General features: G+C 39.3%; 1 protein-coding gene across 1 annotated transcript; it reads left to right on the top strand.

Annotated features, from left to right (window-relative positions):
• The first annotated feature begins 2,764 nt into the window (after nt 1-2,764).
• LOC124047869 (very-long-chain (3R)-3-hydroxyacyl-CoA dehydratase 2-like) lies at nt 2,765-11,235 on the top strand. The gene is made up of 7 exons (XM_046368195.1): nt 2,765-2,935; nt 4,631-4,748; nt 5,902-5,920; nt 6,513-6,601; nt 7,068-7,189; nt 8,279-8,457; nt 10,621-11,235. The coding sequence occupies exons 1-7, from the start codon at nt 2,811-2,813 to the stop codon at nt 10,698-10,700; spliced, it is 732 nt and encodes a 243-aa protein (XP_046224151.1). The 5' UTR covers nt 2,765-2,810; the 3' UTR covers nt 10,701-11,235.
• The last annotated feature ends 5,639 nt before the right edge of the window (nt 11,236-16,874 follow it).

Genomic DNA, 16,874 nt, shown 5'->3' with positions numbered 1-16,874 from the left:
ATTTAACATTGCTGTATTTCTGCATTCAAATGTATAATGTACAGGCAGATAAAAAGACACATTTTATGACCCAATTAAAAATCCTGGTGTAGCGTTACACTGCCACCCCTAGGGAGGAAGAAGTACGTATGAGAATATCCCAATGTTCATTTTATTTTATTATAAGGCTTTTATAAAAAAATTGAATGGTTCGAAAAGCATGACGTATATTGCCACTCACAAAGTGTCATGCAGCAACAGCAGTAAATCTGTCTAAATGGCCACACCGATCGATATTCATCATTTGTTGTAATTAGAAATATAGGCTACGCACACAATATTTTGTTTGCGCCAAAACAAGCGCTAAACAAAACTGCTCACGGTAACGTCAAACGTTGCCGAAACAGTCCCATAAAATACCGCGCAGGCCCAGTTTACGCCTTTCATTTCCTGATTTGGTGGACTGATTCCTTAGCATTGGGATTACCGTTCAACAAGCAGCAGGATATTATCACAGCTAATTATACAAATATTTGATATTATACTGGCAGCACGCTGATTTTGGGAGGGAATAAGAGTCCCATTGCAAAGACGTGCTATATTTGGGGAATAATGATACTTTTGGGAACTAGTGCATTTCAACTGTTTTGGATAGCATTGCAACTACATTTGAATAAATAATAGGATAATTTGGTGTATTTTATTTTTAATAATGTATTACTTATACCAGCATTTATTTTGAAAGTGTACACAAAATACTGGTATGTTGAAAGCTATTGTATATCTAGGCAATATTTAAAGAAATACACTTTTAATAAAATACAAATATATGTTATTGGAATTACTCAATAAAGTCTGTAAAACTGAAATAGGTCTCTTGTGCTCGGGACGGGTTTAATGCAGAGTACTTGTAGACTCCTTACTCCACCCGCTTCATTCATTGCAATATACGGTATATGGGATACGTATTGGCTTGCAGAGAGAGCTTTTTGACCTGTCTCAGCTGAAGTTGGGTGGGAAATACTCAGTACTGTGTCTACTAACCAAAAATGTTTGTTTTGGAGGGGGACTGTGTCGTACATACCTAGCAGCACTTCATTATCTACCCCTTCCATAGCCCCCAATGCACTGTAACAGACTGTACATGGGGTACATATTGGCTAGTAGAGAACTTTTCCACCTGTCTCAGTGTGGTGGGAAGTAATCTAATATGGTTAGTTTTGGAGGGGGACAGTGTCGTACATATCCAGCAACACCGCTTTAAATGACCCAGCAGTATCCACAGTCCTGAAAACAATACACCAAAAAAGAAAATAAACACAAAAGCAACCTTTTAAATCAAAAATAATAAATGTAATGAATATTAACCAGGCTAGGACACAGTATAATCACGCTTTCTGAACAGCAATGGAGAAAATGATTTACAAGTCTTATCTATGAAGTTTTGCTGTATCGAGCAGTGTTTCCCAACCCTGGTCCCCCAGTACCCCCAACAGTACACATTTTTACTGTGACCCTGGACAAGCACACTTGATTCAATTTGTCAACTAATCCTCAAGCCTTCAATGAGTTGAATGAGTGAGTTTTTCCAGGCTTACAATGAAAATATGTATTGTTGGGGGTACGGGGGGACCAGGGTAGGAAACACTGGTATAGAGTAACGGCCTGTTACCTAGTTTAAAAGGGTAATAACATAGACAAGATTATTTTATAAGCAATATTGTCATGATTATCTTTCAAGGTCAGCAAAGGCATTACATTGGGGCACCGATGAGAAAATGAATAGTTAAGTGTCACATCCATGCAGTATCAGATACTGTAATGCCAGGTATTTCTGCAGGGGAAGTAGTCTATCCTTTACTTCTCTTTTATACTGGTTGAGGGGATATGACACCCGTCCCCTTTTACAGGTAGGCCTATCAAATTAGAGATTTATTTAGGAAATTTATTTAGGAAATTCTACCCAATAATTGAAAGGGAGGTTGGAAGGAGCACAAGGGAAGAAGCACAAGTTAAAACAACATTTTTTAATAAAGTATAAAACAGGTGAAAAGTGCATTTCAGACTCATGTTTGCTTCCATATGCATGTTTTGGCACATGTCAATGCTGGCCAAGAGCTGATTTAAATCTGTAAAGATGCACCCATTACCATCGCCATTAAATTAATCTGGGTTGTTAACATGTATGCCATTTCATCATTGATTACATTTTGTCTGTCTAAATTTTCATTTGATTTCACACTGGAAGAAAACCAGGTAAGCAACATAATAGTGTTAAAGTTAAAGTTTCCCATGTACTTTAGCTGAGACAGGTAAAAGCTTTCTCTCTAAAAGCCCATATGTATACCATGTGCAGTCTATTACAGTGCATTGCATTGGGGGCTATGGAAGGGGTAGATAATGAAGTGCTGCTGGTATGTATGACACAGTCCCCCTCCAAAACATAGCATATTTGGTTACTAGAGACCCTACTGAGTATTTCCCACCCCACTTTAGCTGAGACAGGTAGACCATTTTTCTCTCTACAGCCCAATATTCGCAACATACCAGTGTCAATATTGTATTATTTTCATTATTGGTCTTAAAAAAAAATTAAAAACCATATTTCTTCTTTACTTATTGCATTTTCTTGTTGTCACAATAAACGTGGCTATTGATTAAAATTCAATATAATTTGAATGAGTTATCCACATTGCAATGTTTTGAAATGCAGGCTTTTATTTAGAAGGTTTCCTCATTGCCATGTGAAAGTGACGTCACAGTTTGTGCTGCTTGTAGAATACTAGTACCATCCGGCACACTTATCCGGCAGCGGCAAGTGGGGTTCAGTCATGTCGGCACCTGCTATGGGGACCACGAAGACGGCGCACAGTGATGTGGCCCCGAAGAAAAAGAGGGGACCGGGTGCACTGGCTACGGCGTATCTGGTTATATATAACGTGGTTATGACAGCTGGGTATGTACATAATTCTGATACACTTCTTGTTGTAGGCTACTTGACGACAATTGGGTGCAAGGGTGCATGACATGCCAGAGTGAATGGCTTGGGAAGAAGACGCGCCTGTTACGAGACTCGATCCCAAACTGTTTTTATGGATATGTTGCACAATAATGTCTCGTTCCATTGTGCTGCCTTCAGCTACACTGTAGCAATTCAACTCAGCCACACACTGAACTTCTGTGATGTTACTTTGTAACCGACTTCGTCGGGAATGTATCAATTGTCAGTGTCTTTGGTTACATTGTTGCCGAGTGCGCGTCTAAAATACTCTGCAATTATGTTGCCTAGAGTTTAAAAAAATACATTTTTGTATTGCTTCGACTAAAATGTGCTGGCAATATCTCTGATTTTCACTTAGGTTATTATGGCACAAAGTTATTGTGAAGGAAATCCCATAGGGCGGCGCACAATTGATCCAGCGTCGTCCGGGTTTGGCCGGTGTAGGCCGTCATTGTAAATAAGAATTTGTTCTTAACTGACTTGTCTAGTTAAATAAAATGTACTGTAATCCCGTGAATGGTGTATTTCAAGAATCAATTGGCATCCACGGTGTCATTATGTACAGTTATAGCTATTGTTCTATACTGCATGTAGTTTCAATCTAATCATAATTGGTTACATTAAATACATATTTGTATTGCTTTGACTAAAATGTACTGGCAATATCTCTGATTTCACTGAGGTTATTATGACACAAAGTTGTTGTGAAAGAAATTGCACAAGTGCAGAATTATGGATGCTCTCCCATCCTGACCAGTTGGGTGACTTTACACAACCTGGTCTCAGATCATTTTGTATTATTGAGTATGTAAATGCAAGACACAGCATTTGGTATGATATGTTACATTTCGTATGGTATGTTATAAATTACAATTCGTATTATATGTTATGAATTTGAAAAATGTACCATATGTTACGGATTTGCAAAATGTATGACAAGTTACTAATTCTAGCTAGATGGCTAATGTTAGCTAGGCTAGGGGTTAGGGTTAAGTTAGGTTAAAGGGTTAGGGTTAAGTGAAGGGTTAGCTAAGTAGTTGTAAAGTAGCTAAAAAGTAGTTGAAAAGATGCTAAAGTTGACATTCCCGTTATACTCCCACTCATCTACCCCTACCAACCACCCTCCTTTCTTTTTTTGCCTTCAGTAACCATTGTCTTATGTAACTATGCCAAATTTCATACTAAATAGAGTGTAATGAATTTACTTACAGAGTGATATGAAATGCTCCCCCCCCTCTATTTCCTGTCTGGTGAGGTGATATTTGCCCTGTGTCATACTTTCTCTGTCTATTGAATAGCAACTACAGTGGGGTACATCCTGCCTTTTCAGGAGCTATGTAGCCTGCTCAGTTTCTATTACTTTATTTAGGAGATGAGTTTCTATCTGTTCAAAACCTCAGTCACCCATACCAATCATGCCTATTCAAGTATATTATTATGCAGATGCAGATAGAAGTATCTATGTATTGGGCCTCCGTTCTACGTGGTTGGACTGTTTTGCTTTACCCTGTCCTCTAAGAGCAAACTGAGGCTATTCTTTTATATCAGAAACATATTCCCACCCAGGATTCCTTGGACAATAGTGCCATTTGTTACTGAGTGGACTATCCTGGCTAAATGACCTAAATGAAAATCTTTGTGTTCTTCCAGGTGGCTGGTCATAGCCGTGGGCCTGGTGCGGGCCTACTTGGCCAGAGGCAGCTACCATGGCCTGTACTACTCTATAGAGAAACCACTGAAGTTTTTCCAGACCGGAGCTCTTCTGGAGGTGAGTGGCTGTAGGCCAAGGGTGCAATTGTTATGCAGAGTCTGTTGCAAAACGTTTTGCAACAGGAAACGTTTACTCTAAACTAAAAATACAGACAAGAGTTTCTATTGGAGAGTTTCTCCCTGTTTCGTTCCATTTGCTTCCGTTTGGTTCTTAAACAGTAAATGGTTTCCGTAATGAATAACCCCCGAATCTCTGTTGTATAGGTCAGACCGGGGTCATGTTCATTAGGTACACTAGCAAAACGGTATTCGGTAGTGCCCCCCCCCTTATTTAAAAACATTAACAAACTTACAACAATGTCTTTTTATACGTTGTTGAGGGGAAATATACTTGCTATGATTTTGATATGTTGTTGTCTCACCTAGCAATCTTAAGATGAATGCACTAGTTGCTCTGGATAGGAGCGCCTGCTAAATGACTAATAACAACATGTGAATTTCACTCCCTTCCAAATGTTTTCTCCCCACTGAATACAAGCTTTTATTCAGAGAAGGGTAAATAGAACAGACTCATCGCTTTCTGTGGGTGGTGAGTTGGTTATGTCCCCTACTGTACGAATACAACTTAATGGCAGGAATGTTTAGTCTCACAGGGCTGTTACATTTTTAAATATTTTATAATAAGTCCTCCATAGTGACTGGCCTTGGCCTTTCCCCTCTTCCACCTCTGTCCTACCCTACTCAGTACGAATACCTAGTAGGGTGTTAGTGTGATCCTCTCCAGCCAGCCATACTGTAACACAGAGATAAGGATTAGGCCTAGTGGAACTCCAGCTCTGTCTACCGGGTAATTGTCCTCTCAGTCATACTAACTCCAATCATTCATAAAAACGTCTTCAAACACGGGCCATTTCCTGTGCTGTGATTAGGTTTAGAGACTAGTGTAGGCTTTTGTCTATTCCTTGACTAGTGGGAAGAACTGTATTGGTACACATATCTATTGTGTTCCAACAACCATCTTATTTACATTTTTAACCATGAAGAACAATTTGAGGAATTTTTACATACAGTATATCGTAGCTCTGTTATAGCAACATTACTATAACAATTCAGCTTGAGTATTTATTTAGGAAATGATATTATTGCATGTTTAGTATGTTCACTGACCATGTGTTGTGTTTATGTATTAAGTTATTCTCCTTTCCCCTCAGGTATTGCACTGTGCAGTAGGTAAGTTCATTCTTCTGCTCCTGTTGAAAGTCCCATACAGGTTCAAGGGGGACCACATAGTGGTATTTCTTTATGACTAAACCAGGCATGTGGAGCTATAGGCCTACCACAAAAAGCCATTCCCTCAGCTCAGAATCTATATAGAAGATGGTGGATAAGCGAAGCCTGATAACAGCCTGGCCCTGCTACGTTGTGGTCGTGGCGTTCCCGGTTCACAGTCCACTACTCATGATCTGGGGTTTAAAGCTAAACCTGACCTTTCACATACTGCAGCTGTCTGTCCACTCCTGGCCTTGTTCTCTGCTACTCTCTACTGGCCAAACACCGATGCCACACCATAGCATGTATTCTCATGTACTATAGAGTTATACAGTTGAATGATACTGTATTTGAATGAGCTAATATTGCTACTGTGCATTAGGTTTTGCTACCTATTTATCATTCTTTGTAGCATACTTTTTTATTTGTAGTCAACTCTTGATTGGCTAATTGAAATCATATAATTTTCTCCATATCACCGTGCTCTAAAACGTGGTAAAACTGATGTGAGGTGATACATCTTCTCTAACCGTTGCGTTGTCTTCTGCTCCAGGGATCGTGCCGTCCTCAGTAGTTTTAACAGGGTTTCAGGTCTTGTCACGAGTCTTCCTCACCTGGGCCGTGACACACAGTGTTCGAGAGGTACGTCTCTTCTCTTTCTCTTATCCCTTATCTCTATGTGCATCAGTGTCAATCAATCAATGGCATTTATTTCTAAAGTCCTTTTTACGTCAGCAGTTGTCTTCGTCCCAAAGAAAGAGCTTTGCGGAGACACTAAGGTCTGTGAGCCTGAAATGGTAAACATGCTTGAAACCAACATGGTGAATAACACTGACATGCTTGTGAGCTCTGAAACATTCAAACTTTCTACATGTTTGTGAGCATTTGAATCTATGTTAACTTACCAAGACTGAGTTTAGCTTTTTAACTCGTGCTGACTTGTGTCTCTGTCTCCATGCCTGTCATGAGATGCAAAGTTACTATAGAATGCTGTATGTAGTGGGTGCTACAAACTGCACGATTCTGCCATAACCCCCGTCTATCTCCTGCTAGAGTGCTTCCTGTTTCCCACCCTCATTCTTGTCTGGTGCCTGTGTGGTCCCTACAGGTCCAGAATGAAGACAGTGTCCTGCTCTTTGTGTCAGCCTGGACCATCACAGAGATCATCCGTTACTCCTTCTACACTTTCAGTCTGCTCAACCACCTGCCCTACCTCATCAAATGGGCACGGTAAGGCTCACATAATGAAATAGAACACAGTCATTATAGTGAATATATGATATCATTTTTTGAATGCATTATGTATCTCTATGGTATAACCCTGGCGCCGGACAAGAAGGCTGAAGTTTTATGTCTCCAACCAATTGGGTTTTTTGTTTGTTTCTTTGCATTGTTTGTAACTTGTTTTTTTACATGTTACTTTTATTTCTTATTCTTATCTGGGGGGTTTTAAACTGCATTGTTGGTTAGGGGCTCATAAGAAAGCATTTCAATGTATTCTGCGCATGTGACTAATGACATTTGATTTGACTTGGACAGGTGGATGACACTGGCACTCACATTTAATCAAATAGGATGTCATAAATACAGAGTAATGATCTGTGTCGTTTGAATATGTGGGTCCTAAAACACCCCTCTATTTATTCACTAAAAGTCTAAGGCCATAAAGCAACATTCAGGGTTGAAAGCAGTAAAACAAAAGCCATATTTTAAATGGTAGGGAAACTTTGACTTTATCCCTGGAGGTTTTCTTATTCTATATGTGTCCATGGAAGTTAAATATAGAATGATGGAACATGGGAGTGTTTGAAACTGTTATGACACCACCTCCATAATATTTTTTTTCTCAGTCACAACCATGGCAACAAAGTCTTAGCGAGCTCCAGTAGCCTACTGGTGGGGAGGACCTTCTTTTGTTGCCTGGTAGAAAATGTTGATGAATCTTCTCCCAATGTCGGCCAATGTTCTGGTGCTTTGCTCTTTTCACGTTCAATTTGCTTTTCAAAGGCAGATTGAGGTATATGACAGGTAGCGTCACATAGGTGAGAAATTCAACTAAGGGTGCCAAGATTAGCCTCAGTGATTTAGATCAGGTCTCACTACATTACTATGCAATACTAATGATATAACTACAATGTTACTATTGTAATATACAGCGTTACTACTACAAGCAACTTGTAAAATGTAAAGTGTTATCTTCATGAGCTACCCATTTGGTGTGCTAGTTCCTGCTTACCAGTAATGCCTCCTCTCCCTCTTTCCAGTAGCTAAATGGTGACAATAAAGGGTTTCTAAAAAAATTAAATAAAATCTCTCCAGGTACACATTCTTCCTAGTGCTGTACCCCATGGGAGTAACTGGTGAACTGCTGACTGTCTATGCAGCCCTGCCCTACGTTCAGAAGACAGGCCTCTACTCTGTCACCCTTCCCAACAAGTACAACTTCTCATTCGACTACCACACCTTCCTCATCCTCACCATGGTCTCCTACATTCCATGTAAGTCTCTCTCCTACCCACCACAATACACCACTGATGTACAGTACTAAAGTGGCTGGGTTGTTCCACGAATAGAGTACATTTTGCCTCCCTTTGGTATTCTAAGTAGAAATTGTTCACCAATATTGCATTTTAAAAGCCTGTTATATTAATTGAAGTGACCACATGGAAAATTCAATAAATCTGATTTTTTGCTCAAAGTGTTTTCTGTAGGGAAGCTAATGATTCATGTATGAGATTCTTGGGAGTGTAAACGTACATTTTTTATTACCATAGCATTGTTGAATGTTCTTTATAGTTATTTACTTGAAAATGTATAAATTGACCAATTCGGCACATTTGGGTAAACTCTTGGCAGACTTGATACAAAATATTGTGTAGTAATGTAATTATTCACTGGATCAGTCTGAAACTTTGCACACACACTGCTGCCATCTTGTGGACAAAATCTAAATTACACCTAGGATCCTAACTCTATGGCTATTCTCTTGCATTTCAAAATAGAAAATGCATGTGTTTTTGTTTGTATTATCTTTTACCAGATCTAATGTGTTATTCTCCTACATTCATTTCCACAAACTTCAGTGTTTCCTTTCAAATGGTATCAATAATTTGCACATCCTTGCTTGCTTGTAATTGTAGGTGAAAATTGAAAAAAAGGGTCTGATCCTTTTAAAAAATATATTTAAAAACATGTGAAGCTTGCATTCAATTGCCTCTCCCGGGTTGCACACAAGCTTCCATTCCTCCTGTCACAAGGGGATTTATGGCTGACTTTTAAGATTAAAACCTCAACCCTGTCAGTCGGTACTGTTACAGTCAAGCCTGTTTCTGTAATGCTGCTTTTTTGGCAATTACTGAAGTTTTTTATTTGATTTAGATCAGGGGTCTCCAACAGGTAGATTGCGAGCTCAGCCCACCTACGAGTAGCTCACCAATCAAATCTGAAAGTACTTGCCTTTTTTTCATGTGTTCCATGGCAAACTGTCATAAACATAAAGCTCCCAGCTACTATCCAATCAAAGCCACATTGACATTATCCCACCTCTGGTTAGCCACTATTGGCTTAAAGTTAAACGTAACACAATATTTGCCAATTAATTTCCATCAATATTGCCTGTGTCTGTTTGGTGCGAGTTTGTCTATCAGTCCGTAAATAGCCAGGTAGTGAAAACCGGCGTCTTGTGGGTAGACGGAAAGACGTTCCCTATAAACTTTCTCCATTAAGTGTACACTGCAAAGAAGGCTGACAGAACTATATATATTCATTGTATCAATTTTGGTGGCCATTTTATTGCAAACTCTGCCATGACATTTTCTGATACATTCGTCCTAACAGCAGAAACCTTTCTAGACTGACACATTCCTCTCTTGATAGATGCTCAATTAATGGGGAATTACATCCCAAAAAATCTACATTTTGTTAATTTTTTCTTCTTCCATACTTCATAAATGTGATTAAGGCATTGATGTGGACTCGGAACATACTTTTTCATTTTTTCTGTATATATATATATATATATATATATAATATATGCCATTTAGCAGACGCTTTTATCCAAAGCGACTTACAGTCATGTGTGCATAGATTCTACGTATGGGTGGTCCCGGGGATCGAACCCACTACCCTGGCGTTACAAGCGCCATGCTCTACCAACTGAGCTACAGAAGGACAATTGTTATATTGAGAGTTAAAAAAAACTACAATCAAACTGAGAAAATAGAATTCTGGAAAATAGAAAGATAATTTGATGGGGCCTGTCATGCCAAATACTGTTTATTAACCATAATATTACCAGGTACAGTATATTGACAGGACACATCTCTTCTATACCAAAGCCCCAGGGAAGAGTTTCAGGGTAGAGGAGAATGATGTGCCTATTTGAAAGCTTTAAAAACAAGAGTAGCTGGCGACGTTTCATTTTTAAAAAGTACCTTTCATGCTAGAAAAGGTTGTAGACTCCTGCTATAGATCTTATGGGGACCCATTTTAGCATTCATCATTTTATGAAACCGCTCATGAATTCATTGTTTGGAATAGGAAAAAAGGGTTTTATAATAGCACTGTAAAAATCCCATCTATTACTGTCAACACACTTAAATTGATAGTTCTGAGTATGACTCTATGGTTCCTTGTTGTTGATCTGACTGTTTTCTTTCCAGTGTTTCCTCAGCTCTACTTCCACATGATGCGTCAGAGGAAGAAAGTCTTGTGCCATGTGGAGGAGTACAAAATAGAGTAAACAAACACAATGACACACAGGAGCCTGATCACTTCATGACACGGGCAGGAATGGAAAAAGATGAGAACCTTTTAAATTGGCCAAGCATGTTTTTTTAATATATTTTTTTTATTTTTTATGTCTGCTTGTTGAAATATCATAGAAAGCCATCTCTTTTTCAGATCAAGAAAATAACATGGGGAATGGGGATGATCGATTTAACAATGGTTCTTGGTAATCACTTGGGTCAGTTTTGGACTGTTGCCTGGTTAATCAGATGCTCAAGTCATTTACAATATACAAACTGCTTTTTGTTTTCTTTAGAAGCCTTATGGTCCCTGGTCAAAAGTTGGACACTATATTGGGAATAAAGTGTCATTTGGGATGCAGAAATGCTTTGTGCTCAAATGAATAGTTGTTATTTTTGTTAAGATAGAAGGTTCCATATTAGTCTGACTCTCAACTGGCCTGTTAAATTATTTGAGTCATTTATTTTTTATCTGCAGAACTTCTGATCAAATTCCTTGTTTTGGTGTAATAAAACAATTGTATTTTATTCTGTGTTTACATCGTTTTCTTTTCAAGTACTAACTGAAGTAACTGAGTGCTTATTGTCATAAGATTTTTTTTGTTGTTGACATTATTAGTTGAGTATTTGGACCATAGGGTTTCTTTACATTAATATATTAATGTTGATTGTGGGTTGGTTATTGATTTGTAGGGGTAGGCCTCCATGACCTAGAGTGGATAGTACGTTGATAGGTGGACCAGTTGTAAATGTACTTGTGCTTTCTTTTGTATATTTTCAGAGGAAACTCAATTATTTTATTTAAGCTTTAAAACTAAAGGTTGTCTTCGTGTGACGTTGGACCAAGACACTGCTGGACATTGCTTTGAAATCATATTGAAGAGCTAACCACCTACCAGCCATTTCTGACTATTTATTCATTTAAAAAAAATAAAGGTCTGTGTTGAACTATGGTAGGGTCCCAGGACATGAACTGATTGACAGGAAGCTTGCGTAGACACGGGAGCCAATTGAATTACAGAGCTTGTAGTCATGCATTTCCAATTAGTTAAATCTAACAACAAACAGAGAGCTGGGAGTCAGTCAGGAGTTTCTGTGTGTGGTTCAGAGTTTCTTTCCATCTCCCTGGCTTAGAAGTTAACTGAGAATTTATTTTGCATATGAGTACATTGTAAAAAGCTGAAAGGTATTCATTTGGATGTGAACAGTAACTGCACTGCACAAGCATTGACTGCTCAAAGAACCAGATTTTCGTTTCCGCTACTAAATTGTTTTAGAACCATTTTTAAGTCCAGAAAATGTAGTTTGTCTTTCACAATTGTTCTACAACAATTTAGTAGCTGAAATTAAAATCTGGTTCTTTGAGCAGTCAATGCTCGTGCAGTGCAGTTACTGTTCACATCCAAATGAATACCTGTTAGCCTAAAAAAAAAGGTTGTGTTTGAGTAGTGATCCCTGTCTGTGGGACTGCATCTCTGCATGCAGTTGTAGACATCGATCAGCAGTTACCTCACACTGGCCTGATGTTCTTTGAGCTGCGTATATTTATGACACCCTGAATGATGCTGTTAAAGGCCTACTATATGCAAGGCATTTCCCTCCTTTTCTCCAAATGTCCCATTGTCCTGGTCGTTGTTGAGTTCCTGTGTTTCTGTTCTTTGTTGACCTTAAATGTAGTCTACACCCCTATGAAAGAGTTGAGCTAGCAATGTGAACTGAAGGTGCCTTTAGTACATCAACAACCACCCAACATTATTATTATTATATTACATTCCAACTAACTTGGTTTTAACATTCCCCTGGAGTAGAGGACATTTAAGCGTGGCCAGAACTGTTGGAAAAGCTTGTGAGAGGAACGAGTGCTTAAATAATGTTATGAATATTATATTAGAATATGTAATGTGCAAAAAAACTATTAAAGGAAAATTGGAATTTGCAGTATACAAACCTAACATGAACAGAAATTACATTTACTCTTCCAGGTGGCCAAACATTTTCTGAAAACCACGCTCCTTGTAGGCCACACCACCTGAAAATAACCAATTAATTACATTTATAAAAATAAAATAAAAAGCTGCTGAGTCAACCCAATTGATGGTTACAAAAAAACTGATGTTAAAATGAACCCATGTTTGGGTAATCCAGACAACCAAACATTTTGGGTTATTCACGCAACTCAACTGACTGGGTCAAAATAACCCAGCATGTGTTCTGTCCAATATTTACCTGGCGCTGGGTAACCAAATAACCCACATTGAGTTGTTTTTAACACACAATTTTTTAGAGTGTACATTTGCATGTACCAAAGTGATGATACTTTGGTACAATTTACAGTATGGAAAAAGCATGGCACAATGCTATTCCATCCACCGGTTCTACTGAGCTTTTTGATTCAAACGTTTTGCATGGGGACCAGCAGACTTTGTATAAGTATGATTAGTGATATAACTATATATTTACAATAAACTCTTAACATGGGAAGTAAAACACATTGTTGTTTTATTCTCTATTTTGAGGATAGTTTTAATGATCCACATCTGTGATCTGATTACTGTACTTGTGTGTCTGTCTGTGTGTGTATGTGAGAGAGCGATGACGCATTACTGATGTGGAACACATGCATTTACCACTCACATGATGGCAGTAGTGTTCCAAAGCCATGTAGGATGTTACAGTTGTACCCTTTCCCCCTAGATAAATGACTATATTCAGACACGGTATGCCAGTGCACGTGTGGCTTTAGCAGGGTGACTTTATCCCATAAATCTGATTCCTGTTGTTCTATATTGACCACCATGCCCCTTATGTACATCAACACTGAGGTACCGAAAGGCATGCTGATGCTGCACACAGGCCAGGGTCACTGCATTTCCACTATGTCCAGGTACATGCAAAGACATCCATTTCCATTGGAAGAAATGGGGTAAGTCTTTTGTTTTCACGAACGCCTATTGAATACAGGTGTTGTGACGTTGTATTAGTTAATGTGACGACTGTTGCTCATCGAATGATTACAAGTTTCTAAATGTTTGATTAACTGAATCAAGCAATTATTAACTCATTAACCTGGGGCACCATGGGAAAACTTGTTTTTATTGAGTTTCTATTTCCCAAATTAATTCAATAGAATATGAGAATATTGATTTTACAACAGCCGCTAATTAACCAGTTGCCTCGAACAGTCTCCTTCTGAACGTCGTATAGCCCGTGAATCTGCAAATCAAAATCAAATTTTATTTGTCACATACACATGGTTAGCAGATGTTAATGCGAGTGTAGCGAAATGCACGGACCCGGGTCCCACTAATTAATTCGTACCACACCAATCTTAGTTGAATATTTACTTTTCTAAAAAGCTAAAATGATGATACAAGATACACATAGACAAAACACATTATAGTCTATTGATTAGAACTTAGTATAACGGGCCAACACACTGGCACGTGTTACCCACAATGGGAATTTCAAAAGAGAGAGAAAAACAAGAAGTACATAAGAGAAATATACATTTGGGTGAATGTGTCAGCTATGCTATTCTAACCCTAGCCTTGCCCCAAACTGCCGCTCTTATGGGTCAGAATATAATGATGTAATTACGTGGGAATGATCTCCGGGGATTCTCTGCGTAGGCCTTCAGCTGTTCGATGACACGCTACTCCGGCGTACCTCTCTGACCGTCTTCCCGGTGTCAGTGTCCTTTTGGCTTAGGAGTCTGTTCCCTCACCCCTTTCTCTGGAAGGGGTCTTCTGAGGCCAGATAGCTCTGTAGCTCAGAGCTCACAGCATAGGAATGAAACCCCTTAGATACCACCATTCGATGGGAGATGGAGGCTAGGTGGTTCGACTTGAATTCACCCGCTTAGACACAGCTACTCATCTGTAGCTTGGGTAGAAAAGGATTTCTTTGTCCTTAAACTTGAGTTGCGTTCTGGGTTTGTTGACTTTTTAAGACCCTGCTGCAGCTGGGGTCACGTAGTCTTATTGTAAATTCTATACTCACAGGTTTTATACCCTTGGGTCAGAAGTGGGCGTAGCCGTCTTTAGGGTAATTCTCTGGGCGTACCAAGTTAATGAGGCAAGGGCTAGATTTTTCTCAAATCCCATTTTCGACAACTAACTTAACATTTCATCCTCCCCAAAACATTCTCTTTGATTTGGATATTTTCCATACAATGGTACAATGTATAAACATCAAACATATACTAGGAAAACCCTTCACATTACAATGTTTTTGTAATAACGTCATCTATTAACCTTTAAGAACAGAACAAAAATGACATACATTTTCATAGTCCATCTATCGTCATGACCACCATTGTGGCTGATGAAAACCCTTGTTCCAAAGTCCCTTAAGTTCATGTTTAATGTTCTGAGGCTGGTTCTCTATAGTGACAGGACAAAGGAATTTTTCTGTGGCCTGAGATGTACCAGGGGCGTGGGGGCCATAAAACCCCCCCACGTCTTCAGACCCCTAGATCTCTCCTCCTCTGTTGGGGTTGAGAGATAATCTGTAGGGTTGTGGTCTCCTGTAACCTGATCAAGACAGTCATGACACAGGTTTAATCCTCACTGTGATTCCCACAGTAATATAACTTCATCGAGAAGCAGCAGAATTAATTATCAAGATGTTGGTAGTTTTTTTAATGCTTGGGGCTCCCGAGTGGCACAGCGGTCTAAGGCAATGCATCTCAGTGCTAGAGGCATCACTAAAGACCCTGGTTCGATCCCGGGCTGTATCACAATTGGCCGTGATCGGGAGTTCCATAGGGTGATGCACAATTGGCCCAGCGTCATCTGGATTAGGGAAGTGTTTGGCCAGGGTAGGCCTTCATTGCAAATAATAATGTGTTCTTAACTGACTTTCCTAGTTAAATAGAGGTTACATTTAAAAAATGACAGATAGTAGGGCTGTCGGAAAGACACAGGTCACGTGCACTGTCCTACTCTGTGTGTTTTGTGTTCCTTTTGTTCAGAGCCATTTGTTTCACTGACCAACAAAGGCAATGATACTGTATGATGGACTCTGATGTTGAAACATGCGATCATGTTCCCTCCCATTGTGGAGTTTCAGTGATCCTACTATGCTTGTTTCCAGAATGTCCTATCCCTGGAAAGTGAAACATATACACTATCCGCCTTTCAAGAGGTTGGGTTAAGAATTAGTAAGACGTCATTGGACACACAGCCAGTGTCATTATGATTTACGATACAAATGCCACATCTAAAACGAGCATGTTCTTAGGACGTGCTGCGATATAGATGTAATGTAAATGTATAGTAGACACAGTAGCATCTTGTCTCTCCTGGTTGTAATTCATGCAATCGGTTTATCAGGTGACCAAAGAAAAAAACACTGGATATATAAAATGGTGACTTGGTGTGGTTGGGATCTTAGATTCCTGTTTTTTTATGGCCATATAAGGAGTTATACATGTGACAGAGTAACAGAGCTCCTCTCAGCATAAAAAAAACAGTCACCAAGCAGTCATATGACAAACATGCCGTTAAAATTGCGGAATTTAGATCGACATGTGGTTTCAAGAGGTTAAACCTATGTAACCATATGTTCATATCATTACTATCATGGACTATATTATGAGTTGAAATGATAACTGAAAGAGAACAAGTCTGGAAAGTTATTAGAATAAAGATTTCGCCCCACCATACTGCTCAACTTGTCTATATCTCACTAACTCAACAAATACCTTGGCCATTTGACTCAAGAATGACATTGACTTGCAAGGTACAGGGCTGTCAACTGAAATTTATAGCAGTCTCCTCCAGGCTTTGGTCTAGAGACCATAAAAGGAAAATGTCCCTTGGTTGCCAGGGTGGCAGAAGTCACACCCAAAATCAATTAGGTCTGCTGCACAGGTCACAGCAAAATACACAATTATCTTCTATTTGCTTATCAATATGCCCCACCAAATAAGCTACACAGGGGTCCAGCAGCACGTCGGGGGTTTAGTTTGCTTTCGCTCGAGGTCCAGCTGTGATCACAGACCCGCCCATTTATCCAAACGCGGGAGACCGCGCAGGAGTCGCGTCTCCAACTGACACCGTCGAAAGCCAATGAAAAAAGCTTCAAAGTGAAAGTCATACTCTTGCATATCCAATGGGAATGAGCAAAAGGCCGACTTTTCGGAATCAGATTTGGTTGAATGGCAA

The sequence above is a fragment of the Oncorhynchus gorbuscha genome, linkage group LG01 (genome assembly GCF_021184085.1).
Source record: "Oncorhynchus gorbuscha isolate QuinsamMale2020 ecotype Even-year linkage group LG01, OgorEven_v1.0, whole genome shotgun sequence".
In the NCBI taxonomy this organism is placed as follows: domain Eukaryota; kingdom Metazoa; phylum Chordata; class Actinopteri; order Salmoniformes; family Salmonidae; genus Oncorhynchus; species Oncorhynchus gorbuscha.
The sequence above is the reverse complement of the archived record's forward strand: the minus strand, read 5'-3'. Positions and strand labels throughout refer to the sequence as shown.